At 41.6% G+C, this 27928-nt stretch overlaps 2 protein-coding genes across 3 annotated transcripts in view; one reads left to right on the top strand and one right to left on the bottom strand.

Annotated features, from left to right (window-relative positions):
* The first annotated feature begins 8120 nt into the window (after positions 1–8120).
* On the top strand, positions 8121–12069 carry LOC102877131 (tubulin beta-2B chain-like). 2 transcript variants are annotated; one of them, XM_006888717.1, is made up of 4 exons: positions 8121–8177; positions 9671–9772; positions 10049–10175; positions 11009–12069. In XM_006888717.1, exons 1-4 carry the CDS (start codon positions 8121–8123, stop codon positions 12067–12069), a joined length of 1347 nt encoding a protein of 448 aa, XP_006888779.1. The 2 variants fall into 2 exon arrangements, with proteins under 2 accessions (XP_006888779.1, XP_006888778.1); XM_006888716.1 differs by having other exon boundaries at positions 9671–9779; positions 10065–10175.
* An 883-nt stretch (positions 12070–12952) lies between these two features.
* BPHL (biphenyl hydrolase-like (serine hydrolase)) overlaps positions 12953–27928 on the bottom strand; it is a 51769-nt gene continuing 36793 nt past the window's right edge. Inside the window, exon 8 of the mRNA XM_006888753.1 lies at positions 12953–13040. Within this exon, the coding sequence (XP_006888815.1) occupies positions 12953–13040 (88 nt within the window). The remainder of the gene's footprint in view (positions 13041–27928) is intronic.

Genomic DNA, 27928 nt, shown 5'->3' with positions numbered 1-27928 from the left:
TAGACTGACAAAAGAACAAACAGTATCTCTTGGATAAACGACGTCCAGAGTGCTCCTTGGATGCATGGATGGCAAAGCTTTGCCTCCCATACTTCAAACATGTTCCAAAAGACAGCCTATTCCTTAGAAAGGGATTTTATGTTTGGAAAGGTGGATGGTCAGCAAAAGAGGGGAAGACTCTCATCAAGATGGATGGAGGCTTTGGACTGAAATGTGTATCAGAGATGGTGAGGATGGCACAGGATAGGAGAAGATTCAGATCTGTTGTTCATAGGGTGTCTATGAGTAGTAGTCGAGCCACTCAATGGCACCTAACAACAACAACAACAACAAAGGTACTTTTGTGGTGTTACTGTTACTGCAGCACGAAGAAATGAGGAATCTCCTTTTTCTGGATTGAAAACCAAAACAGATTGCTTCAAGTTGGTTGGCCAAATGGTTGTCTTTCAAATTTGTTGGCAGAGATGGGTGAGCATATCTAGGGCTTCATCTATTTCCTGAAATACCTCACTGAATATTCTATCAATTCCTGGGGCTGTGTTTTTTTTTTTTTCAAATCCTTCAGTGCAGCTTAGATTTCCTATTTCAGTTCTATTGAGTTTTGACCATATGCTACCTCGTGAAATGGTTCAACATCAACCAACTCTTTTTGGTGCAGTGATAGTGTATTCCTTCAATCTTTTTTTCACGTTTCCTGCATCATATGATATTTTCCCCATAAAATCTTATGAGCAACATATTTGAAACTTTTCTTATCCTGTACTTTCCTCAGGATCTCTGTCATTCTTGAGTCCATTGTGGTAGTCACCATGTCAATTCATCTAATTTAATATCTTTTCTTTTGCTGACCCTCTACTTTTTCCAACATGATATCTTTTTTTTTATGATATCTTTTTTCAAAGACTGGTCCCTTGTGAAAATATGCTGAAAGTATGTCAGACCAAGATTCACCATCATTACCTCTGATGAGCCTTCTGGTGGCACTTCTTCCAACACAGATTTGTTTGTTCTTTAGACAGTCCATGGAATAGTGAGAATTCATCTACAATAAGACAATTCAAAGACATTGATTCTTCCTTTGTCTTCCTTATTCATTTTCCAACTTTCACATGCATAAAAAGCAATTCAAAACACCATGACTTGGAGCAGGTACATCTGAAACTGAGTGAGCTCTGGTGGTTTAGTGGTAAGAAACTGCACTGCAATAACAAAGGCATATGATTCAAATCTACCATCTGCTCCTCCAGAAAAGGATGGACAATCTCCTTCTGTGCATTTAACTGCTTCTGGAAACGTGCTGGACCTGACAGTAAACACAAACAACAATATTTTAGCAAGTTTGAGATGTTCTTGGCAGCAGATATCCTAATGCAACATATCTTTGGAATTTTTTAACTATTGCTGCCATGGGTGTTATTTGACGTTCCAAGTAAAATGAAATCATCAACTTCAATCTTTTCCCCATCTTCCATGATGTTGTCTATTGGCAATGATTTTTCTTTTCTAGATGTTGAGATATAATGCATATTGAAGGTTGTAGTATTTGATCTTTGATAAGTGCCCTAAGTCTCCTTTATTTTCTGCTTAATACAGGTTCTGAAAGTTTTTCTCCAACCCTGATGCCATATTCTTTTTCATAAGTCCACTTTCTCAAATTATTTGCTCAGCATAGAGAATGAATAGGTATGGAGAAAGGATACATCCCTGATGCATACTTTCCCTGCTTTTAAACCATGCAGTGTTCTCTTGTTCTGTTTGTGTAACTGCTTCTCGACCTTGGTAGAAGGCTTGCGTGAGCACAATTAGTGTTCTGGGGTTCTCATTCTTATCAATATTGTCCTTATTTTTTATTATTCAGACAGCAAAATGCCTTGGCATAATAAATAAAAGACAAATAAATATATTTCTGGTATTCACTACTTTCAATTAAGATCCATCTGACATCAACAATGTAATCCTACATTCCAGGAGCTCTTCTAAATTCAGCCTAAATTTCTGGCAGTTACCTGTTGATGGTACTATTCACTTATTTTCCCTTGTATATGACATTAATGTTGGTTTTGGTTATTGTGTACTGTTAAGTCAGAACTGACCCATTGCTGTCCTTCCAGAAGGTTTTCAGAGGCAGCAAATGACTCGGGAGAAGATTGTTTATCTCTCTTGTGTACAACAGCTAGTGGTTTCACCTTTGCATTTGCAGCAGAAGATAGGAACATTACTAGCAAGAAAGAAGAAACAGAAAATGTAGCATTTACCTTTTGGGGCTAGAGATTCCTACAGCAGTGAGACTAGGACTAGTAACTACAGTGGAGAATCAGAGACCAGTGTGAGATAGAAATGACTATCCCACAGACTCCTAGCCAGAGGCCTTCATTCAACCTTGTTGGAAGACTGGAGTTGGGGGGGGACGTAATAATTGACAGGACTAAGAGAGCTTTGATCTATGTAACAATGATGAAGTCATGAGGCCAAAAGGCATTCAAGCATGCTTGAGAAGCTGTTCTGATTAAAGAATTATACTGTTACCAACCTGAATTATAATCTTCTAGCCAATAAGCACCAAAACCATGAGTATGGTTCTATGAGATCTGTGTGGCCATTGCAACAGATATGGACCCAGATGTATATTGGTGAGAACCCAGGGAAGGATGGTTGATGTTAAAATCTGTAGAGGTAGGTGCAGGAATGTGGGGTCCATATCTAACCTCATTGGAATTGATTCTGAACTGTGGATGTTGTTGATGAGGGCAGCTCACTCATACAAATCTAGTAAATGTCAGCAAAGCTAATAAAGGACAAAGCTGCCATCCTCATGACTCTCCTACTCTTGTTACTGGTGGTGTCTGTCTATCCTCTATGTTTAGTTTCATTTCTATCTTGGTAGAATTTGCATCTCAGTGATTTATTAATGGAAAAACTCTTCAACTTTTAAAGTCATCAGTGGTATACATAATACAAATAGATACATTAAATTTCATCAAAAGGAAAAAGTTTTTGGATCAAAAGACATTTTCAAGAAAGTTGGAAAGGCAATGTAGAGAAAGGAAGAAAATAATCAGAAATAATTTATCTTATAAAGGTTTACTTATCTACAATATACAAAGTATGCTCATAACTCAACAACAAGAAAGCACACAATTTAAAAAGGCAAAAGATTTGAACAGATTTCTTTTGAAAGAAGATTTATAATGGCCAAGAAATACAAAAAAGATTATGAGCATCATTAGTCTTCAGAAAAATTCGAATGATAAGAACAATGAAATGCCACTTAATTACTGGTCTTTTTAGGGGCCAATTAATCACTTCCAGCTCTTAATGACAGCAGTGCCACCTTCACAATCATTGCTGGGCTTGTGGTCATTGTCGGTGACACTGTGTCAATTAATCTCCTTAATGGTTTTCCTCTCTGTCACTGACTTGCTGCTTTCCCGAGCATGATGACCTTTTCCTTTTTTAAAAATGGAAATAACAAATGTTAGTAAGGATGTGGAGAAATTGAGACCTGTGTGCACTCCTAATGGGAGTCTGCAGCCTTGATGAAGCCTCTGTTTAGAAAGCAACCAACCAACCACACACCAGTTTGGTGGCTCCTCCTCAATATGGTGATCAGGAGGGTGGTGCGGGACAGGGCAAGGGTCAGATCTGTTGTTCATAATGTAACTACGAGTGGTAGTCAATTTAATAGCACATAACAACAATCACAATAATAAAGCGTAGCAGCCAGCACCATATTCCCATGTACTCCTTGGACACTTCTCATTTGATATCTTTTCCTAAAACCCTTCCCACTGAGTCCCTCTGATGGCAGAGAAGGAATAATGGCTCTCTGAGGGTAAAAGGCAGACAGGAATGAGCCTTGATTGACTCCCTCCCTGTCTGGTCAGAATTCTGTCATCATCATTCAAGTGCCTTCAGAGTCAGAGCTCAAAAGAGGCCCATGACATCAGAACCAAAGCAGGAAATGAAACATGCAGGGGGAGGTCTTCACAATCACTAACCTTCTCCATCAACTCTGCTCAGCAGTCAGAGAGCTGTCCTTTTTTTAGAAACAAACAAAAAGATGAAAGGAAAGAGTAGGGCATACTTCCCCCAAAGCTCTAAGCAAGCTGGTGCTAGGGGAGGAGAGCGGCTGACTGCATTTCCTCCTGTCATTATCCGCTTGGGTGCTGCACAAACAGCACTGCTTTGTGGGCCTGCTGCTGTTGGGCTGTCTGCCTCAGAGGCAGCAGGAGTTTCCAGCCCTCTGATGAGTCACTCTCTGGTTGGGCGAGATTTTAAATGTGCATGTGTGTTCTTCTGATTATACACTAATAGACATCCAGCAGGGTGCTGGGAGGAGGAGGGGCACAGGCCATAGTAGAAGTCAAATGAGAAGAAAGCTTGCTACCAGCCATCTGTAGAGCCGAGGAGCCCCAGGTGCTGGCCTACACCAACAACCACTGCCATTTATAGATGTGCTATTTGCCCACCAGGTGCACAGACACTGCCTCTCATCTTTACAATGTAACCAAACAGGTTCTCATTCTTCAGATGCAGTAATAAAGGCTCTGAGAGTTAGAGGCTAGGAAGTACCTGAGTAGGCACACTCCTCCAGAGTGGTGTTTAAATGCACATGTAGGAAATGTGTAGCCTGTTACAAAGAAGAACAACAACAGTTGCCATGTACTCAGAGGGTTTTCAGTGGTTGATTCTTTTAGCAGATTCTTTTAGATCACCTTTCTTCTGGGATGACTTGAACCTTCTCAAACCTTGTAGTTAGGAGCTGAGTGATTTAATGTTCGCACCACCTAGGGACTCGGCATTTGTTGTTGTTGTCAAGTGCCCTAGAGTTGATCAAGACTCATGGTGACCTTACGAACAACACATCTGAACCTTACCGTGTCCTGTGCCATCCTCATCAGCTCTGATATACTTGAGCCCATTGATATAGTCAGGGTTTCCCTCTCTTTCACTGACCCTCCTCCTGTCCAAGCATGATGTCTTTTTCCAAGGACTAGCCTCTCCTAACAACATGCCAAAGTATGTAAGATGAGGTTTCACCATACTTGCTTCCCAGGAACACCTTGGTTGTGCTTTCTCCAAGATACTCTTTTGGCAGGTGGTGGAATATTTATTTAATACTCTTCTCCAATATCATAACTCAAAGGCATTGATTCTTCTTTTGTCATCCTCATTCATTGTATAACTTCTAGATGTTTAACAAGTAATTGAAAAGATCATGGCTTGGATCAGGTGCACTTTAGTCTTTAAACTAGTATCATTGCTCTTTAGCACTTTGAAAAGGTTCTTGACAGCAAATTTTCCCAATGTCACACACTTTTTAAATTTCTTGACTGTTGGTACAAATGATATTGATTGTGGATCCAAGTAAGATGAAATCTTTGACAATGTCAATTTTTCCTCAATCTATCATGATGTTGCCAATTGGCCTAGTGGTGAGGATTTTTGTTTTCTTGATGCTGTGATGTAACACATATTGAAGGCTACAGTCTTTGATCTCTTATGGCAAATGTTTCAAGTGCTCATCACTTTTAGCAAGAAGGGTTGTATCATCTGCAGAATACAGGTTATTGATGAGTTTTTCTCCATTCCTGATGTCACATTCTTTTTTTTTTAGTGCAGCTTCTCGAATTGCCATCTGGCAGGGGCTCCAGTTTCCACAATATTGTCTCCTTCAGGTCTTGTCCTGTGCTTGTAAATAGTCCCAAATTTCCTCTTTGAGCTAAATAACCAGCCAAGGGACAAATTATCTTCTGAAATTTTGTGAGACTATGACAACAGTGAATTTGGCCTGGAAGCAAGTTATATGGATAGGCTCTGGAAGGCTCCAGTTGACCCTTCAGAGCCAGAGATGTAGGGTGTGTACAGTACGGAGATCAGGTATGTAAACCTGGAGGGAAGAGAAAGCCCAAGAAACCTGTCCTTAGACTGAGAGGAGGCCCCAAGTGTCCATAGCCTGCTGGGCTGAGAGGATCCTGGACTGGCTTCTGCAATTAGACAGGATGAGGCCATGATTTTGTCCATGGTCACACATCCAAAATAAGCCAACCATTTAATGGGGCAGATAGAATCAGTATCATTTATAATTACAGCATCATCATGAGTTTTATAGAGCATTTTCCCCTCCATAAACACAGCCTGCTTTCATATGTAGCTTCTCATTTCCTACTCACAAAGCCTGCTCTGGGGCACCTATAATTATCGTAATTTTACAGTTGGAGAACCTGGCCCCAGAAAGAAGGTGGATTACTGTGAATCCAAAGCAGTCCTGGGCCCTGCTCAACCAACCACAGAGCACCCCTGCCTTTGAGGATAGTAAGGTCAGCACTCACTCCACCCTGCCCAAGCCTTTCAGACTCACATGGGCTTCTCCTTGTAGTGAGGCTCTGGAGTCCTTCCCATCCTAGCCGTGTCAACCCAGCCAGTCAACCCTTAAAGCTTGGTTTTCTGAGATGAGAAATTGAGGTAGTCATACCTCATACAATGCTTTAATAACATTGCTCTGTGGAAATATGACGCAAGCTGAAAGTGTGAAACACACAGGAAATTAAAATTTCCCAGTGGCTACATTTTAGAAAGTGAAATTAATTTCAAGAATCTGTTTAACAAATTCTTTCAAAAATATCATTTTTATGTAATCAGCATAAGATGTGCTATGAAGCAATGATGGCTGCTTAAAGACTAAGGTGCAGATGATTCAAGCCAATAACTCATACTTACTATGCATCTGAAATTCTTCTACGTGATATAGCTCTGGTCTGTTCATCTGCTGTATGGAGGTAACTTGTGGCTGCTGTGATGCAAAACACTGTGACACTGATGTGTCAAATGGTTACCCATGGTGGACAGTGTTTGGTGGGGCTTCCCAATTAAAATAAACTTGGAAGCAGGAGTGGCATCCACTTCCAAATGGCTTGTCTCCGATGAAACTCAGTGAATGTGGAGAAACAAAGAACTTTATATGTGTTCAGGTCTTTCGTTCATAGGGTCACTATGAGTCGTCTACTACTCGATGGCACTTAACACAACAACAACATCCATCTGAAAGTTGAACTATTAATAAAGTTAATGGCAGAAGAATTGATGTGTTTGAGTTGTGCTGCAGAGGGCTCCTGAGTATCCCATGAACTGCCAAAAGAACAAACATGTCTTTGAGAAAATGCAACCAGCCTTCTCCTTAGAGGTGAGGATGATGAACTTTCCTGCCACATACTTTGAGCATGTTGGGTCCAGTTCTTGGAAAAAGAGATCATACTTGAAAAGGTGGAAAGTCAGTAAAGGAGAGGAAGACCTTCAAGGAGATGGATTCTCACAGTGACTATAACAATGGGTTTAAATATATTAGAGATGATGAGGATGGCACAGAATAGTGGAAAGTTCAGATCCATTGTTCATAGGGTTGCTATGAGTCCTACTTGACTTGATGGCACCTAACAACAACTATTTACTAGAACAGGTCTGACCTGAGCTGTACTGGTCTTATAGTTTGCTTTATCTAGGGGTCTCTGGTTACTAAATTGGCAGCTGCTCAATCAGTACTCATATATTATCTCAAAACTAAAATTCAACGGCATCAAGTTGGAATTGATTCATAGCTGACCCTCCATCCTGTTCTTGGGAGGGTGTAAAAAAATTGAAATGCACATTAGAGTGAAATGAAAAATGGTTCTCTATAGGGACACCAGGTGTGGGTAATGAGTTGAACCTCTCTGAAGGAAGCCACCTCAGATGACTAGGGTCTTGCAGTGCTTGCTGTTAGAGTGCTTGCTGATAGTGTTGTGGACTCCCCCAAGACGAGAAGGGGGTGGCCAGTCGTACCATCTCTGAAGCTCCTCTTAAGTCACAGACCAAGGCTCTGACCACCCTTACCACCGCCCGGCCCCTCCCCACCTCGGCGCCGCCGCAGTCGTCCTGCGCCCGCTCCCTCTGTGCGCGCACCCCTCTTGGTGACCTAAGCGCGCGAGAGCGGGTCGGGGCGGGGCGGACGGTAGCTAGCTCGCCGCCCACCTCCGCTCGGTATAAAAGACGGAGAAGTGGCCTGGCAGCTGTCTCTGCGCTCCAGCCCCGTCCGCAGTGCGTCAGTAGCTCCTAGGGGTCCACTACCTCTGCTCCGCGGCACCATGCGTGAGATCGTGCACATCCAGGCGGGCCAGTGCGGCAACCAGATCGGCGCCAAGGTGGGCCTGGCAGAGACTCAAGGGTCCAGGCTCGAGACAGAAGCGCCCGGGAGGGGGCTGGGCCCAGGATATGAGGGTGCAGAATGAGCTTGGGCGGGTGTCAGGAAGGTCCAGGATGGGACTGGGCAGGGAGCACGAGGGTCCAGGATGGGACTGACGTAGACCCAAAGATCCAGAAAGGAGACAGGATCGCCTGGAAGGGGACTGGCAGAACACGAGGGTCCAGGATGGGGGTAGGCAGGTGTCATTTGGTTCCAGATGTGAGGCAGAAGCTCCCTGGAGGGGGCTGGGCACGGGATACGCGGGTCCAGGATGTGCCGGAGGCAGAAGTGCTGGGGAGGGGGCTGGGTAGAAGGCCAAGGATATGGCCTGAAGTCGGGTGATGGGCGCGGGGAGAGGCAGAGAGGACCCCATGTGTGCGGATCGGGGCCCAGGGGAACAGAGGAGGCGAGATGGGACTCCTAGGGTCCGGATGGGGCGCTGGCCGGTCTCTGGGTGGATAGGATCTGTGGTGCTCGCGCTAGGCGCCGCCCAGGAAGCTGCCCAACCTGACACCATGCGCCAGGCGACTAAACCGCATGCCTTTCAATGGGGCCCTTTTAAATGTCCACCAACCTTTCTGCAAGACACGATTGGCGTTAGCATTTTGCATATTTGGATAGGGGCTACGATCATATTGATTGAGCGCTTCGATGAAGAATTAAAGGGTACATTTTTGCCTACTGTGAATTTTTAGAAAATGCACTGTCATTGGGATGACAGATATATTTCTCAGTGAGGTTACACAGAATAGATGTTCGATGCAGGCACTCAGCATGGCAACATCTTAAAAGGACAGTCTGCACAAGGAGGTGGTGTTTGGAGGGGTAGGATTGGTGGAACAGCGCTGTGATTACCAGGGGGCGGGAGCTGGTTTGGTGCGGGTGTGGATGCACAGCTGTGCGAGGAGCTCCTTCAGACAGCCATATTGCCGCCCCCCCCCCCCCCAGCTTTCCCGCCCCTTACCTGCAATGGAGTCTCCACCTCCCCAGGACTAGCCTCTCCACCACCCCCCTACCCGATCCACACCTCCAGCCTTGCTGTGATCTTGCCTGGACGCTTGCCTGTCTGGTGCTCAGGAGATCTGGGTGGGGTTTTCTGGCAGCCAGTGCAGGCTTACCTGTCATCCTGCCAGGGCCATCTATTAAGGGGGCAGCCTCACATCCAGCCCTGTCCTGGGAAGGGGGAGAGCTCCTGGCTGGGCTTACTGCTGCCTCCGGGCTAGTGCTGTGCCCACCTCCTCCTGCAGGGCCACTCCTTGCTTTCAGTCTGTCGCCATAATATGGCTGATGCACTGCGGATTTCCCAGCCCCTCAGCAGCAGCTGCTGCTGGAGGAAATGGAGCGTGCAGCTATTTCGTCTCTTCCCAGGTCTCAGTGCATATCTGACTGAAGCTGCCGTTGTCCAAGGAAGGGCTCGCACTCTTATGTCCTTTTCCCTTTTTTGCATTCCAGTTTTGGGAAGTCATCAGTGATGAGCATGGTATTGATCCTACTGGCAGTTACCACGGCGATAGTGATTTGCAGCTGGAGAGAATCAATGTCTACTACAATGAAGCTGCTGGTAATTATTGGAATGTTTTCTGTCTAATCCATCTCGTTTTCCATACTGTAGAAACATACGTATTTGGTGAAAACAGATGACAAAAGAAATGTTTTTACATTCATTTTAATGCTATTGCCTAAAGAATGCACTTACAACTCCTGAATGTTTAACATGACTGAACATGTTACATTTTTTTTCTCAGTTGGAAGATTTTTCTCACACTAATCAGATGGGTGGGACCCAGCCTTCTCCCATGATCCCTCTGCTAACTGCAGGTCTGAGTCTAGCTTTCATCCTGCACAGGTAACAAATATGTACCTCGGGCCATCCTGGTGGATCTGGAGCCAGGCACCATGGACTCTGTCAGGTCTGGGCCGTTTGGACAGATCTTCAGGCCAGACAACTTCGTCTTTGGTATGTATGTACCCATGATAAGTTGGAACTGACTAAATGATTCACCTTCCTTCTAAATATAAACACCACAATCCTGGTGATGCATGCTGATGTGGGAGAAAGTTTAAAAAAGTAATATAAAAGCTTCAAACAATAACAGTTCATAGGCTACTAGTCATTTCAAAGGGTCAATGAAAACAGGTATCCCCTTAAGATATCAAAGCCAAAGAACTGGTTAAGACCAGAAATTCAGACACCCATGTAGAGCCATTCTGTGCTGTTTGATCATCTTGTGCCATCACCACATACAACTTAAGCATCCCGAAGTCTTATCCTCTATTCTTAAATGTAGTTGGTCCTATTCAACCTGTCTGCTTTCTGAATTGAGTTTCACATAATGAAACTTCCTCTTCACTTTATTTTTAAAGGTCACTGATGTTGTTGTTGTTATTTGCCCTCGAGTCACTTGCGACTCATAGCAACCCTATGTACAACAGCCCTAAACTCTGCTCCCTCCTGTGCCAGTCGCACTGTCTCTGACACACCCATCCTGATTATCCCAGTCACTGAATCAATCCACCTCATAGAGGGCCTTCCCCTCCTGCGCCGTCTCTCCACCCTCCCAAGGATGATGTCCCTCTCCAAGGACCGGTCTCTCCTCACAACATGTCCAAAGTATGTTAGATGGAGCCTCAGAACACTGATACACTGAGAAATATTTCTCTAGGTAAAAAGGGGGTATCAAAAAAAGACTCTGCGACTAAAAGAGTAGTTTTATTATCTTCCCCCTAAATTAAATGACAGAAGACAGTTTTTTATATACTTTAGTTTCTAATAATCTTTCCATCTGGCAGGTCAGAGTGGTGCCGGCAATAACTGGGCAAAGGGCCACTACACAGAGGGGGCAGAGCTGGTGGACTCAGTGCTGGATGTGGTGAGGAAGGAGTCCGAGAGCTGTGACTGTCTCCAGGGCTTCCAGCTGACCCACTCGCTGGGTGGCGGTACGGGGTCTGGGATGGGCACACTGCTCATCAGCAAGATCAGGGAGGAGTACCCTGACCGGATCATGAACACCTTCAGCGTCATGCCCTCTCCCAAGGTGTCAGACACTGTGGTTGAGCCCTACAATGCCACACTCTCTGTCCACCAGCTGGTGGAGAACACAGATGAAACCTACTGTATTGACAATGAGGCGCTTTACGATATTTGCTTCCGTACCCTGAAACTGACCACCCCAACATACGGAGACCTCAACCACCTGGTGTCGGCCACCATGAGCGGAGTCACCACCTGCCTGCGTTTCCCAGGCCAGCTGAACGCAGACCTCCGCAAACTGGCCGTGAACATGGTGCCCTTCCCCCGGCTGCACTTCTTCATGCCTGGCTTTGCCCCCCTGACCAGCCGGGGCAGCCAGCAGTACCGGGCCCTGACTGTGCCCGAGCTCACCCAGCAGATGTTCGACTCCAAGAACATGATGGCCGCTTGTGACCCGCGCCACGGCCGCTACCTGACAGTGGCTGCCATCTTCCGGGGCCGCATGTCCATGAAGGAGGTGGACGAGCAGATGCTGAACGTACAGAACAAGAACAGCAGCTACTTCGTGGAGTGGATCCCCAACAACGTGAAGACGGCTGTGTGTGACATCCCACCCCGTGGGCTCAAGATGTCAGCCACCTTCATTGGCAACAGCACGGCCATCCAGGAGCTGTTCAAGCGTATCTCCGAGCAATTCACAGCCATGTTCCGGCGCAAGGCCTTCCTGCACTGGTACACGGGCGAGGGCATGGATGAGATGGAGTTCACTGAGGCTGAGAGCAACATGAACGACCTGGTGTCCGAGTACCAGCAGTACCAGGACGCCACAGCTGATGAGCAAGGGGAGTTCGAGGAGGAGGAAGTCGAGGAGGAAGCGTAAGAACTTCTCTGAATAAATCACACATCCTGAGTGAACTTCTACTACTGTCCTCAAGCATGGTCTTTCTTTGTACACTATGGTGCTCTGTTTTGTCTGTGTCAGAAGTTCACACTGTTGATGTACTATATGGAACTCCTTAACAATTATGATACTGTCTGTTAAGATCTCTACAATAAAAATGCATGTGTCCAATGAATATTGTGGGATCTTCATTCTCACTTAAAATATGCTTATCTTTACTATTTTTAAGTATAAAGTTTCAGGGCTTAATAATTTTAGTAACAATATAGGATTTCTACTTTAGCACCTTTAATTAATGGCCTTCCTACCTTTTGGTAAAGACAGATAGAAACACAGATAGTCTAATCCTCATTGGCCCAAACTGTTAAAATAAAGGAGATTTTTCAAAAGTAAACCAGGAAAGAAAAGTGTATTAGAGATAAGGTAAAGCTTTCTCCAGGTACTGTAACTCCAGATACCTTATGGATCTGTAGAGCTAGGAATAAATACAGGTAAAAGTAGAGCTGGGGATAAATATAAATAAGAAAGTGTTTGTACTTCCCATGTAAAATGTGTACTGAAATGCTGAATACAACAAATGATCTACCTCTTCAAATTTATTTCCAAGTAAAATCACAGTAAGAATTTATTTTTTAAGACAATAGTAGACATTGACAGCTTAATTTTAAAAATCAGTTTATTTTCATATAGATTACGTGCAGTTAAGTCATTATTCTTTTTTTCCATTTGATCAAGAATAATTTGTATGTGAGATGCAGCAAGGCCAGGAAGGCAGGAACACTGAAACAGGGCTTAGGTGTGATTTCAAAGGCAAATATCACAACCCATGCCAGGAATCATCAGGACTAAACTTCAGGGCATTTCACTGTAGGAAGTCCTCCACTAAGTTGTTGAATTCATTTGCAAAATGTAAATGCACGTTGTGCTTTCCTTCAGGCATCAGATGCAACCTAATAGCAAAACAAAGTTTTTGATCAATGACACATTATTTGAAAACCTCTTCACCTCCCCAGTAGTTGATGAAAATCTAAAGTGAAGAACTTTTCCCTCTTTCCATGACTACTATTGGGGAGAAGAGCTCTGACGGATTACTGGGAAGGAGCTGTGCTGCTAACAAAATGGCTCATGGTTTGAATCTACTAGCTGCTCTGCAGGAGAAAAGATGGACAGTCTCCTGTGCAGTTCACTACGTCTGAAAACCTGCTAGAGGGTGAGCCTTGAAGTCAGTTCCGACTTAGTGGTACATAACAACAATTGGGGAACAAACAAAGGTAGGTACAATAAACTACTTGAATATATGGAAGCCTGTAGATAGGCTATAGGACTTATCACTGTAGTAACACAGCACACATTGTCTTTAACACTGTACAGTCTGGCTATCAAACGGACTGAAAGAGATGTGATGGTGGTTGTCATTGATTGCTGCCGAGCTGAGCATGACTCATAGTGACTGTATGAACAAAGGACCTAATGCCTTTCCATAACTATCGTCATTTCTGCAAGTTCACAGTTTCCAGAGGGATATGGTTTAGGAAGTGGATGCCACTCCTGCTTCCAAACCTGTTGTACAACTGGGAGCTCCGCCAAACAGTGTCCACATTGGGAAACCATTATGGCATTTGACACTCCAAAAGCACAAGGTTCAGCATCACAGCAAACCCAGATTACTTCATATAGCACATTGAGAAAGAGTGATGTACAAAGTGTTCCTCCAGATATAACAACACTAGTCTCACTTAGCTGTGGCTAACTGCTGTCAAGTTGAATATGACTCATAGCGACCCTTATACAAAAGACCTAAACTCAGTTCTATAATTAATAGGATTCTGTACACTTGAGAGTTTCCAGAGGCATCTAATTTAGGAAGTGTATGACACTTCTGCTTCCCAACCTGAAACAATCTGGAAGTTCCTCCAAGCATTGTACTATAGTGTAACCATTATGGTATTTGACACGACACAGTGTTCAGCATCACAGCAACTCCAAGATATTCAGTACAGCAAATAGACAAAGGAATGCTGTATCACATAAAGAATGTTCATTCTAAAATTAATAAATTAAAAAAACACCCTTTAGCAGGCCTCTACCCTTGGTCAAAAGTTCAACTGACACCCACTTTTTGAGGAGGGGAACAAGAACACACATCAAACACAACTCAGCTTAAAAAAAAAAGGCAATGTTAATTAAAATAATTATGAGAGAGAAGGTTGGAGGAATGACTGAAAAACAAAAACAAAAACCAACACATAAAAGAATGGTGCAGATACCATTGTACCAGTGGGCTTCTTGAGGCAGCCTGCTGTTCAAGGCTCCAAACCATCCTATTGTTTTACAAAGCAGCATTTATAGTGTGGGCAGCTGTACAGACTGCAGGCATGTGTTCTCAAGCTGTAGGCTCTTTGTTCAGGAGCCACTGTGGCTGTACATTATGTTTTCTGTGGTCAGCTTCCCTGTCATAAGGCTTCTTCCAATAGGCTTTTGATCAAATGTGACCAGCCTGATTTCCCTTACCCCTCATGACATCCCTGGAGTCATAGCTCAGCAAAAATGACAGGTTAGGACAAGTTAAAATTTCTAGGATTAATTATTTTGTTTAAGCTACTGCATCCATAATACAATTAGACATTTAAGTGCCAATTACCATAGTTCTCATATTTTGGACCTTTCAACGATGGGCTGAGAGCTCCAGTGAGCCCTGGGGAGGTCAAGTAGGGAAAGAGAGGCTTCCTGGAAGAGGTAGTTGTAACTCATCCACTGTGGGTGGGTGGCTGGGTGTAGTGAAGACCAACCCCTAAGGTAGGATCCAAGTTGCTCTACACAAAGCTGGATCCTCTAGGGATGCTCAAGGCCTTTTCTAAATTTCCAGAGATGCTGAAAGGTCACAGAAAGGTATGTCAAAGTGAACCTGTATTCTCTAGTTGGTAGTCTTTGTTAAGGACCTGCTCTGTCAAACCAAAGACAGGTGCAAATCGACCAGCTGCTCTGCAGGAGGATGTGATTTACTGCCTTTGAAAACTTGCTGGAGGGTCAGCTATGACTTGACAGTATACAACAGTTGGATTTCACTAAGGTGGGTTCCAAGGCAGGAACCCTGAGCTTCCCAGTTGGGAGTCCTTCCAATAGGAAAGGAGAAACAGCAGCTATATCTCTGCCTTTTAAGCACTCAGTTCTGCCACCAGCACCCTTCTTATAGTATTCTGTGCAGATAAATCCAGCTGTTCTTTATTACAAATATGGGAGATCACTTTCTGAGATTTCTTTCAGAACTACACTGGGTGGACACAAAGGTAGACACAGGGGTAGACATGGAATGAAGAAAATTGCTATCCTTGAGCCTATGCTGGTCATCTCAAGGTCCTTTGCACACCCTCCTCCTTTTGACACGTATGCATTCTTCTTTGAGAAGAATATCTCCTTGACAGACCTTAGGGATAGTCGTGAAGGTAGAGCTACTCTGCTTATAAGTGAGATACTCAACCATATAACATAAAGGTCTCATCGTACATTCCCAGAGTGCTTTTCAAACTGTCACATCCTCCATGAAATTTAGGGGCTTCTGAGAGTGGCTATGGTGTGCTACAAATGCTAATGTGTTCAGCTATTAGCTGAGGGACTGGCAGTTCAGGTAGTTCCACCCAAAAGTTGCTTTGAAAGTGAGTCCTGGTGATATACTTGAAAAAATTCAGGTACTGCTGACTCTGGAGCACAGCATCAGTGGCTTTCTGTTTTTTGAGAGAGCTAATGGTGAGCTCTACCTTCCTGGGATGGATTAGTGCTTTGGTACAGCTGGAATTAAGAGATGGAGAGCAACGTTCCAGAGAGCAACACAAAAGAGCTGGAATTTGAGTGAGGCTACAGAACCAGTTCTTGGAGGGAAAACCAAGGCTTTCTGGTTGTCCATTCAGGTACTTGTAGGGATCTTTGCTGTTTGGCAGGACCATGCAGGACTCCTTGAGCTCAAGCAGAAGGGAGCAGGAAGCTGGAGGTTGAATGAGGCAGCAGAGCCAGCAACTGATAATTGACAAGGAAATAAAACCTATCAAATGGGGAAATGACCATCTCTTTAACAAATGGTGTTGGCAAAAATGGACTGCTACCTGCAGAAAACGGAAACAGGATCCACATCTCACACCATACACAAAAATCACCTCAAGGTGGATAAAAGACTTGGGAGTAAAGCCCCAAACCATAAAGTTCATAAGAGACAAACTGGGATCAAGCCTAGAAGGCTTAGTTCACAGTATAAAGAGACTGCCCCAAATGGCCAGAAATGTATAATCTCAAGAGGATTATTAGTTGAAAATTAATGAATAGGACCTTCTAAAGATTAAATCCCTGTGCACACCAAAAACTTTTTCCAACATGGTGAAAATAAAACCTACTGACTGGGAAGAAACTTTTGGCAATACCATCTCAGACAAGAGTCTCATAACAAAAGTTTATAGAATACTCTTGAGCCTCCACAAGAAAAAGACTGATAACCCAATCACAAAATGGACAAAAGACATGGAAAGAATTTTCATAGAGAAAGATTCCAAAACAGCCAACAGACATATAAAGAAATGATCCAAATCACTGGCAAAGAGAGAGATGCAAATCAAAACCACAATTAGATACCATCTCACTTCAGTAGTCATGACAAAGTTTAACAGGGCAGCAAGTAATAAATGTTGGAGAGGATGTGGTGAGATAGAAAGTCTTATACATTGTTGATGGGATTGTATAAATGGTACAACCACTCTGGAAGGCAGTTTGGCACTTCCTCAAAAAGCTGAACATAGAAATTCCATTTGACCCAGCTATTCCACTACTTGGAATATACTCCAAGAAAATGAGAACTGAGGCTCAAATGGAAACTTGTACACCAATATTGATCGCAGCATTATTCACCATCTCAAGAACGTGGAAACAGCCCAGATGTCCAAACACAAATGAATGGATTGAGAAGTTGTGGAACATTCATACAATGGAATACTATGCAGCACATAGGAGCAATCATTTCATAAATTACTACCTAACTTGGGAAAGACTGAACAGCATTATGCTGAGCGAACTAACTCAGTCCCATAAGGACAAATACTGTGTAAAACAATTATTGTAGAATGAGTATAAGATCCAAGGCAGGAGGGGGAGGGTGGAAATAGAGGCGTGAGGATTGCTGGGGAGGGAGAGTAGGGTGCTAATCACAGGGTTGCACAATTCGATGGCAGGGTGGGGTGAAGGAAATTGGAAGGATCTTTTGTGAAAAACAATGTATTCAAACGTAAATAAATCAGAATAAAATAAATTTTTTTTTTTTCAAAAAAAAGAGCTGGTGGGTTCTAACCAGCTCTGGATTAGCAGCAGAATTAGCAGCTTTTGATTAGCAGTGGAATGCATAATCACTTAGTCATGAGAACTCCTCTGTGAAGAATTAGAGGATATGAAATTCTGTAGTGTAAATTCAGTGTCACCTTTTTTCTGCTCAGGTGAATCTGCAAGCTGGAGGCCCTGCTATTCTGTAATTTTTGCCTTCCTTTCTCCATTCTGACCTTTCATAGTTCACACATTAAGCTTGGAGAGCTACAGAAAGGCACACGGCCATAAATGATGCACAATACCATTTTCTTTTTACTCTGAGTGATGTGATACAGCTAACTTAAGAACCCAAAATGTTGTCTTGGTGGTATAGGGGTGAGCATAGCTGCCTTCCGAGAACCCATAATGTGAACAGCAAGTCACTTTTTTTTTATAAGTGGGGGAAAATGAAACAAAGCTGCTGGCTCTTTGCCAGGAGGTCTTCTGTTATGGAAACTGTGCAACAATGTGGCTAACACAGCATCCTTGTCACTCAGCATCCTTCTGAGGTCATCCAGTTGGACTGCTAGTAACGGCCCCATTTTAACGAGAAGCTAAGAAGGAGTCTGGAAGAAGACCTTCACTGGAACTGGAGTTAAATACCAAATACCCTCTGCCTGACACCCTTACCTGAGGGTAAAGAACTCCCAGAAGCATACAGAGGGTACTGGTAAGCTGCTGTTTCTTACGAGCTGGTGCTCTCCCCACCTCCATGATCATCCATCCAACTTCTAAGGCTAATCTCTCATTTAGAACCTCTGAAAGCATGGCTGGGCAAGATCTGAGGATAGTATGAGTAGGTTAAAGATTCTGCCGAGGAACTTCAATGTGTCAATCTAGGAGAGAAGTTGATATGAAGGGAAGAGGCTCGGTCAGGCTACTCTTAGAGTTGAAGAATAGCTTCTATTTTTGTGTTTTTTTTTTTATTTTTTATTTTACTATAAGGATCTGGTGGTAAAAGAAGACCTGGTAGTGCAGTATTTAAGTGCTCAGCTGCTAACCAAAAGTGACTTAAGTTCTTGAATGATAACCAGCTGCTCCAAGGTTGTTGTTGTTGTTGTTGTTATGTGCCGTCAAGTCGCTTGCGACTCATAGCAACCCTATGTACAACAGCCCTAAACCCTGCTCTATCCTGTGCCAATCTCACTGCCTCTGACACATCCATCCCGATTACCCCAGTCACTGAATCAATCCACCTCATAGAGGGTCTTCCCCTCCTGCTCTGTCCCTCCACTCTGCCCAGCATGATGTCCCTCTCCAAGGACCTGTCTCTCCTTACAACATGTCCAAGCTCCAAGGTTGTTGTTGTTGTTGTTGTTATGTGCCGTCGAGTCGCTTGCGACTCATAGCGACCCTATGTACAACAGCCCTAAACTCTGCTCTGTCCTGTGCCAATCGCACTGTCTCCGACACTCCCATCCCAATTATCCCAGTCACTGAATCAATCCACCTCACAGAGGGCCTTCCTCTCCTGCGCTGTCCCTCCACCCTCCCAAGCATGAGGTCCCTCTCCAAGGACCACCTATGTAAAACCCAATCATTGCAATTGAGTAGATTCTGAGTTATAGTGACCCTGTAGACTGTGCCATTGTTCCCAGGGTTGTAATCTACAGGTGTGGGTCTACAGGGTCACTATAACTCAGAATCTACTCAATTGCAATGATTAGGTTTTACATAGGCGTTCATTAGGAGGAAGGGTTCAACTGCCTAGAAACACATTTTAAAACTACTGAACATGAAAACTATTTAAGCCTTTCTGTTTCAAGGTGATTCTATGATTCTTCCTTCTTCACAAGGAGAGAAAATAGATTAACCTAAGAAGGAAGCAGGTCTATTGAGTAATTTATGTCCTGTATTCGGCCACATTCTGAGAAAAAAAGAAATTTAGGATTTGTTTAATACATAGTTTCTATTTGTTGGAAAAGTTGTTGAAGAAATCAATTGTCCTTAAGTTTAATTATAAACTAAGTTTAATTATAATGTATCTTTACAACAAACACCAAGGTCCTTGGAAGATTTCCCCCCGTTTTGTGGAATCATTCAGTGCACAGAACCACATTAAGATTTTTCATGATCAAGGGATTAACCTTCCTTTTTGGGGGACCATACAAAGCAACAACATTCTAGGCAGGCTCGTGCCCAAAATAACGGAGTATTCTAGCAAAGAGATGAAATAAATGAAGCAAGCGTTCTTTTAACAATCATGACTAGCAACAATTTTCCATTAACTCATTGTTCCAAAGAATACTAAACCAAAACAGTGCTACAGCTGAGAGATGCAAACCACCAGCCTTTTGCTTGCAGCCCACTGCTTATTCCACTGTGCCATCAGAGCACCAACAAAGAATATTACTCTAAAAATTAATTTCTATAAACCCATCAACCAAATTAATTAACATCTGAAAGGTAAGGCTGTCTTTTCTCCCACAATGAAGTAGCATATGGTGGTTACAAGGTGTATCTGGAACCGAATCTCAACATTAAGCTTTTTATTGAACCTGATTCTTTTAGTTCATAATTATGTTATGTTCAAACTAAGTTTAACCTATGGCTAGCACTGAGAAGAATGGGTATCCCAGAACACTTAATTGTGTTCATATGATACTCGCTTCTAGATCAAGAAATTGTCTGAACAGAGTAAAAGAATACTACTTATTTTTTTGGGAAAAAAAAGAATACTATATGGTTTAAAATCAAGAAATGTGTACATCTGGGTTGTATCCTTTTTCTACAGCTATTCAATCTGTATGCTAAGCAAATCATTCAAGAGGCTGGACTATGTGAAGAAGAAGAAGGCACATTAATATTGGAAGAAGACTTATCAACAACCTTTGTTATGCTAATGACATAACCTTGCTTGTTGAAAGTGAGGACGACATGAAATGCTTGCTGTGGAAGATAAAGACTACAACTTTCAATATGAATTGCATTGTAACAAAACGACAAAAATCCTTACCATTGGACTGATAGGTGGAGAAAAGACTGAAATTGTCAATGATTTCATTTTACTTGAAATCACAATCAAGAACTTTGGTACCAGCAGTCAGGAAATGTATTTTATTGGGCAAGTATTCTGCCAGGGACCTTTTTAAAATACTGAGAAACAGTGATGTTAATTTGAAGATTATGATGTGCCTGATTCAGGCCGTGGTCTTTTGAATCACTTGCTATGCATCTGCGAGCTGGACAATGAATGAGGATGACAGAAGAATTGGATTTGAGCTGTAGTTTAGAAGAGTATTGAATATCCCACGGACTACCATAAGAATAAACAGATTTGTCTTGGAAAAGGTACAGCTAAAATGCTCCTTGGCAGCAAGGATGCTGAAGCTTCATCTCACATTCTTTGCCCATGTTCCTAGAAGGGGCTATTCCTTGGAATGGGACATCATGCTTGGAAAGGCAGAGGGTCAGTGAAAGAAATGAAAACTCTCAATGAGATGGGCTGACACAGTGACTACCATAAGGGGTTCAAGTGTTTAAAAATGATGAAGATGGCACAGGACAGGACAGAGTTTAGATCTGTTGTTCATAAGGTGGTTATGAGTCACACTGGACTCGAAGGCACTTACCACCACCACCACAACAGCTCTTTAAAAGAACACACAGCATATACTGTGTGTCTTAGTATGTACAAAATAGACATTTCTGATGGCAGAAGGCAATTAACAAGATCATCAAGTTACTGATTCAAGCATTTTACCACCATATTAAAGTAAGGGTATATCTATTCTATCTATCTATATCTATCTATCTATCTATCTATCTATCTATCTATCTATCTAGCTAGCTAGCTAGCTAGCTATCATCTACCTAAGGTGTAACTGTGCTGTAGGGAAATGCACTGTATTGAGAGAGAAAAAGAATTAATAGGACTTGCCATTTACTGTGGTGCTTTGGAAGGCTACTTAGTTAACATCATTTTACCTTGACTCTTTCATCTGTAAGGAGAGATGATGACATTTATTCATAAGCTTTTTATAAGGTATAATTAGACATTGTATGTAAACAATAAAAAGCCATCTAGATACATAAATTACTTAAGTTTATGGTGTTGCTTATGTAAAAGCCAGAAAACCAAGCCCATTGACTCACTGAGACTGTAAATTTTTGCAAAAGGAGATTGTTCATCTTTTTCATTCAGATCAGCTGGTGGTTAACTTCTGACCTTTGAGTAAACAGTCATATCATTACAACCACCAGGGCTCCTTTTGTTGATGTTAGATGCTGCCACATTAGTTCTGACTCATAGTGATCCTATATACAACAAAGAGTTACATGGACCTGAATCAGTCTTACATTCACTGCTGTCTGAATCCACTATTGCAAGCATTGTCTATTCATCTCACTGAGGGTCTTTTTTGCAGACCTTTTACATTGCCAAGCATCATGTTCTTCTCTAGTAACTGGTCTCTTCTGATAGCATTTTCAAATATGTGAGACAAAGTCTTGTCATTTAAGAAACATTCTATGCATCCTTCTTGCAGTTCATGGCATAGTCAATATTCTTCTTCAACACCATAATCTAAAGGCATAAATTCTTCAGTCTTCCTTAATCACTGTTCAGCTTTCCTATGCACATGAAGTGATTGAAAATATCATTGCTTGACAGGTGCATCTTAGTTCTCAAAGTGCCATCTCTGATTCTTAATATTGCAAAGGTGTCTTTTTGTAGCAGATTTTCCCAAGGCAATACATCATTTGACTGACTTACTGACTGCTGTTTCCATAGGTATCTACTTTGTATCTAAGTAAAAGGAAATCTTTAACAACTTATTCTCCATTTATCATTATGTCATTTATGGGTCTAGTCATGATGAGTTTTGTTTAATGTTGACATGTAATCCATACTGAAGGCTTAGTCTTCTTCACTTTCAGCAAAGGCTATGGTAATGAGCTCTCCTCCAATCCTTCATATAGCTCTGCATTTCAGTTTATTTGCTCAGCATGAAGATTAAGTAAGTATGGTGAAAAGATACAAACTTGATCATATTTCATGACTTTAAATCACATAGTAGTCTCTTGTTCTATCCCAGTTACAATCTCTTAGGTCTATGTACAGGTTATGCATGAGCATAATTAAGTGTTCTGGAATTCTCATTTCTCGTATTATCTATAATTTGTTATGATCCACACAGTCAAATGGCTTTGCATAGTTTATAATGCAAAAGTAAATTCAATAGTGTTCTGCTATTCTCTGCTTTTAGTGAAGATCCATTTGAGAGAGCAAAATGGCCTGTTCTACATCTTCTGAATACACTTGAATTTCTGGCCACTTCCTACTGCTGTAACCATTCTTGAATTATTGTTAGAAATTTTACTTACATGTGATATTAATTGTATTATTTGATCATTTTTACATCCCATTTTTACACCTTTCTTTGGAATAGGCAAAAATCTGGAACTCTTTCCACCAGTTTGCCAAATGGTTAACCTCTAAATTTCTTGGCAGAGTGCTTCTAGAATTGCTTATGTTTGTTGAAACTTCTCAACTGAAATCCTGTTAGTTCCTGGACTCCTGCTCTTCATCAATTCCTTCAGTGCAGCTTGGAATCCTTCAGTACCATGAGTTTACGGTTGTTGTTCTTGTGTACCACTGACTCAGAACCAACTCACAGCTGACCCTCCAAAGGGTTTTCAGAGGCTCTAAACTACACAGGAGTTGACTGCCCATCCTTCTCCTATGGAGCAACTGATGGATTCAAACTCCAGACCTTTGGGTTGACAGTATAACTCCTTACCTCTAAGTCATCAGAGCTTCCTTTGGTTTACGGTAGTATTATTGTTAAGTAGTATTTTCCCCCCTCCCATTTGAAATTCATAAAGAGTTTATTGTTAAACATGCCAATATAAAAGTATGAATAGGAAGCAGTGGAACAATTTCTATGTCTACTTTTCTGTTACACTGAACAAATGCATCTTTGAGGGCAGGGACTACAAACATGTGGGGTAGCGCTGACATTTGGCAGACATTGATGTTGGAGAGAGGATTAATAAGGCCAGTTTCTACAGAATTATTTTAAACTCCAAAGATGTCTTAATTAATTACTACATCTCTATAGTAATCTCTGAAGGGACAATGATCATTTATCTGTTTATTTTCTAGAAGTTTAATATGCTTTTTAAGAGAAAAACAAACAAAACATTCAGGCCACTCATCTCTCAGTCAGATTTCATTTCCTCCATCACATGCAAAGGAATCATGGAATTTATTTAACACTGACTTTTCATGTTAAAGTAAGAAACAGCAAAATCAAATTCCTCTCTCAAAGAATATAAAATATAAACTTTAATTTCATAAAAAATTTTTTGGTAATGGATAACAAAATGCCTTCTGACCTATCTTATAAAGTTTTGAGACATTTTAGCTTGGTTGGTAGAAATAGTTCAAAAAGAATAATTGATGCATATCTGCTATTTAGGTACAAGCCTTGATATATGTTGGCAGTTTTTTAGTAAAGTAGCAAATTTCTAATTATAATATAAACTTACTTAAGGCTGAAGTATCATGGACAACCTACAACAGAATATTAAGTGAAAATAACTCAGAGCTGATTGGACTGCCACTGAATTTGCTCACTTGGTGTTTATGCAAAGATATCTATATACATATAGATATGTTGTTGTTGTTATGTGCTGTCGAGATACTTGCAACACATAGCGACCCCATGTACAACAGCTCTAAACTCTGCTCTGCCCTTGCCAATCTCATTCTCTCTGACACACTCATCCTGATTACCCCAGTCACCAAATCAATCCACCTCCCAGAGGGCCTTCCCCTCCCGCGCCTGCCCTCCACCCTCCCAAGCATGATGCCCTTCTCCAGGACCAGTCCCTCCTTACAACATGACCAAAGTATGTCAGACGAAGCCTCAGAAGCTTTGCCTCCAAGGAGCAGCCAGGTTTAACCCTCTCCAGGATGAATCTGTTTGTTTTCTTAGCAGTCCATGGTACCCTCAACACTCTTCCCCAACACCAAAGCTCAAAAGCATCAATTCTCCTTCAATCCTCCCTTGTCATTGTCCAGCTCTCTGATACATAACAAGTGATTGCAAAGACCATGGCCTGTACCAGATGCACCTTAGTCTCCAGAGACATATATATATTATACTCAATTGTATATATTTGTAAGGAACCTTGGTGGTGCACCTTCTGTGGTCTGCTCCTAAGGGAAAGTCAGTAGTTTGAACCACAAGTCACTCTTATTTATTTATTTATTTATTTATTTATTTATTTTTACAAGTCACTCTTTAGATGATAAAGTTTAGGGGAGCTCTGGTGGCCTAGTGGCAAGGAGCTGCAACTACAATCCTAGAGGTGCACAGTTCAAATCCACCAGATGCTCTGCCGGGGAAGGAGGAACAATCTCCTCCTGTACCAGTCAGATCTGATTTGATGGTACACACATACACACACAAAAATAATTAAAAAGAATGAGATGATAAAGTTTATGGTCTGTACGAAACTAAAGCCTCGGAAACTCTATGGGGGAAGTTCTACTCTGCCCTATTAAGGTCACTATGAGTCCAAACTGATTCAAAGGCAATGAGCTTTGTAATTCTATTTTTAATTTATGCATTAAAAATATTAGAAAGAGAGAAGGGAGGGCAGGGACACTTTGAGGCAGGCGAAGAAACCTTTTCCAGAAGGGAACAACAGGCTTCCTGGTTTATTATTAAGGTATTTTTTGGGGAAAATTGCTGCCTAGCTTGACCACATGGGACCATTTACGCTCTAGCAGAAGGGAGGACTGGGACACCTTGAGGCAGGTGAAGCCATTTCCAGAAGGGAATAACAGGCTTCTTTGTTTGTCATTAAGGTACACTGGGGAAAAATCTGCTGTTAGGACCTTGGTCTGCAGGCCTTGGCCAAAGAAAAGAGGACAAATATATAGGTGTTTCACAGAGCATTGATGTGTTGTGTGTAATTTCAAAGTTACAATAGCCTACTATCTACTAACAAAAGACTCACTTAATGTCAAGAAAGCAGCAATCTACCTCAGCCATCATGAAAAAACAAAATAAACCTTCTCCTAAAAAAGCATACCCAGTGAATAATACCCCAGATAGAGAGAACCAGAAAAAATATGTTGATGTAGAGTTATTTGATCAGCTACAGAAAAAGATAGAGAAGTGTTTTCCTTATGCAGGGTCTCTTGCCTCTCCAAATAAATTTGACAATTTCCCTTAAAAAGGAATTTGGTATTTGTATTGGGATTGCATTGAACATAAAGATTGCTTTTGGTCAGACTGTCATTTTCACGATACTGAGTCTTCCTATTCATCAACAGGGCACATTTCCCCCATTTCTTTAGGTCTTTTTTTGTATCTTGCAGAAATGCAAGTTTTCTTTGTATAGGGCTTTTGTATTTGTACTTAGGTTCACTTCCAAGTGCCTCAGATTGTGGTTGGCTGTTGTAAATGATGTTGCTTTCTTGGTTTCCTTTTCTGAGTTCTTTGTTACTGTAGAGGAATCCTACTGATTTTTGGATATTCACTTCTATCCTTCTACTCTACAAAATTTGCCTACTAACTCTATCAGTATTTTTGTTGCATCTTTGGGGTTTTCTGTGTACACTATCATATCATATAGACATAGAGACAATTTAACCATCTCTTTGCTGATCTGGATGCCTGTTATTTCCTTCTCTTGTCATATTGCCCTAGATTAACAGGGCAGCAAGTATTAAATGTTGGAGAGGGTGTGGCAAAAAAGGAACTCATACATTTTTGGTGGGATTGTAAAAGGGTACAAACATTCTGGAAGGCAGTTTGGCACGTCCTCAAAAAGCTGAACACAGAAATTCCGTATGACCCAGTTATTCCACTACTTGGAATATACCCTGAGAAAATGAGAACTGAGGTACAGAGACTTGTACACCATCGTTCATAGCAGCGTTATTCACCACACAAGAACATGGAAACAGCCCAGATGTCCAACCACAAATGAATGGATTGAGAAATTATGGTACCCTCACACAAAGGGATTCTATACAGCACACAGGAGCAATGATTTTATAAATTATTACCTAACTTGAGAGGGACTGGAGAGCATTATGCTGAGTGAACTAACTCAGTTCCAAAAGGACAAATACTGTATAAACCCATTATTGTAGAATGAGTGCGAGGATCCAAATGGAGGGAGGGTGAAATAAGAAGGATGAGGGTGTGTGTGTGTGTGCGTGCACACGCGTGCATTCATCATGGGGTTGTACAATTTGATGGGTGGGGTGGTGAAGGAAATTAGAAGAATCTGTTCTGGAAAACAATGTATTTGAATTTTGTAAATAAACTAGTACTAGAATTTTATTATTTAAAAAGGAAAAGGTACTATGTAGGAAGAAACAGTGGAAGTCAATAAGTGAACAAATACTTCAGAGACAATAGTCCAGAAGAAATATATTGATGAGGAGCAACTTGAACAGCTAGGGAGGAAAATGCAAAAGATGGAAGAAAGAATTGACAGAATAGCTAAAAAGGCACAAGAACTTAAAAAGTCATCACAAGACAGAGGGTACAGTCAACACAGCACTGAAATTAATGGAAAAGCATGAAAAATGTCATCTAGAATATTAAAACTGAAATGGCAGAAGTGTTAAACACACTGCTAGGACAAAAAAAAAGTAGAACTAAAGAGATGAAACAGAGAATCAGTGAGCTGGAAGTCAAGTGCCCTACTAGAAACATACTAGAAGAAAACTCAGAGATGAGATGTAAAGAAAATGAAGACAACATTAGAATCATGTAGAATGTGATCGAATGGAATAACATACCATATATAATTGGAATTCCAAAACAGGGGATTGACAGGGAAATCACTGAGAAAATTGTGAAAGTACTAGAAGAAAACTTCCCAGGTATTTTGAGGAACAGGAAATCTATATTTAAGAAGAACAGAGAACACGAAATAGCGTTGACCCAAAAGGAAAACATCAAGTTATAGCATAGTCAAATTATCCAAATAAAAAAATAAGGAATTTTAAAAGCTAATTGAGAAAAAGAGTCGCCTACAAGCAGAAACAATTAGATTAAATTCTGATTTCTCAGCAGAAGCATGCAAGCTAGAAGGCAATGGGATGTTGTATATAGAAAGCTGAAAGATAACAATTGACAGCCAAAGATCATTTATCCAGCAAAACTCTCCCATCAAATATGAAGGGGAAATTAGATTCTTTGTAGAAAAGAAGGAACTTAAGGAATTTGTGGAAACAAGACCAAAATTACAAGATATTTTAAGTGAAGTCGGCACAGGGAGACACCAAAGGAAAGTGCAAGGACCACAGTAACCAGAAACAACAGAAAAAGAAACATGAAAAACAATTGAAACTATCAACAAAACTAGGAGTTGGTTCTTTGAAAAGGTCAACAAAATCGATAAACCACTAGCAAAACTCACAAAAGAAAAGAGAGAGAAGACACAAATAATCTGAATAAGAGATGAATCAGGTAACATCACAACAGACACAACTAAAATAAAAAAGCTAACATTAGAATACTATGAA

Source organism: Elephantulus edwardii, unplaced genomic scaffold, assembly GCF_000299155.1.
Source record: "Elephantulus edwardii isolate Elephantulus edwardi_28Jun2011 unplaced genomic scaffold, EleEdw1.0 scaffold00071, whole genome shotgun sequence".
NCBI lineage: Eukaryota > Metazoa > Chordata > Mammalia > Macroscelidea > Macroscelididae > Elephantulus > Elephantulus edwardii.
This window is presented reverse-complemented; position numbering and strand designations above follow the sequence as displayed.

Excerpts from the sequence above, each read along its gene's own strand:
- LOC102877131 (XM_006888717.1), top strand. The coding sequence starts at position 8,121 with ATGCGTGAGATCGTGCACATCCAGGCGGGCCAGTGCGGCAACCAGATC. Across the intron at positions 8,178-9,670 it reads GCAACCAGATCGGCGCCAAG|TTTTGGGAAGTCATCAGTGA; the intron begins GTGGGCCTGGCA and ends TTTGCATTCCAG. Across the intron at positions 10,176-11,008 it reads GCCAGACAACTTCGTCTTTG|GTCAGAGTGGTGCCGGCAAT; the intron begins GTATGTATGTAC and ends TCCATCTGGCAG.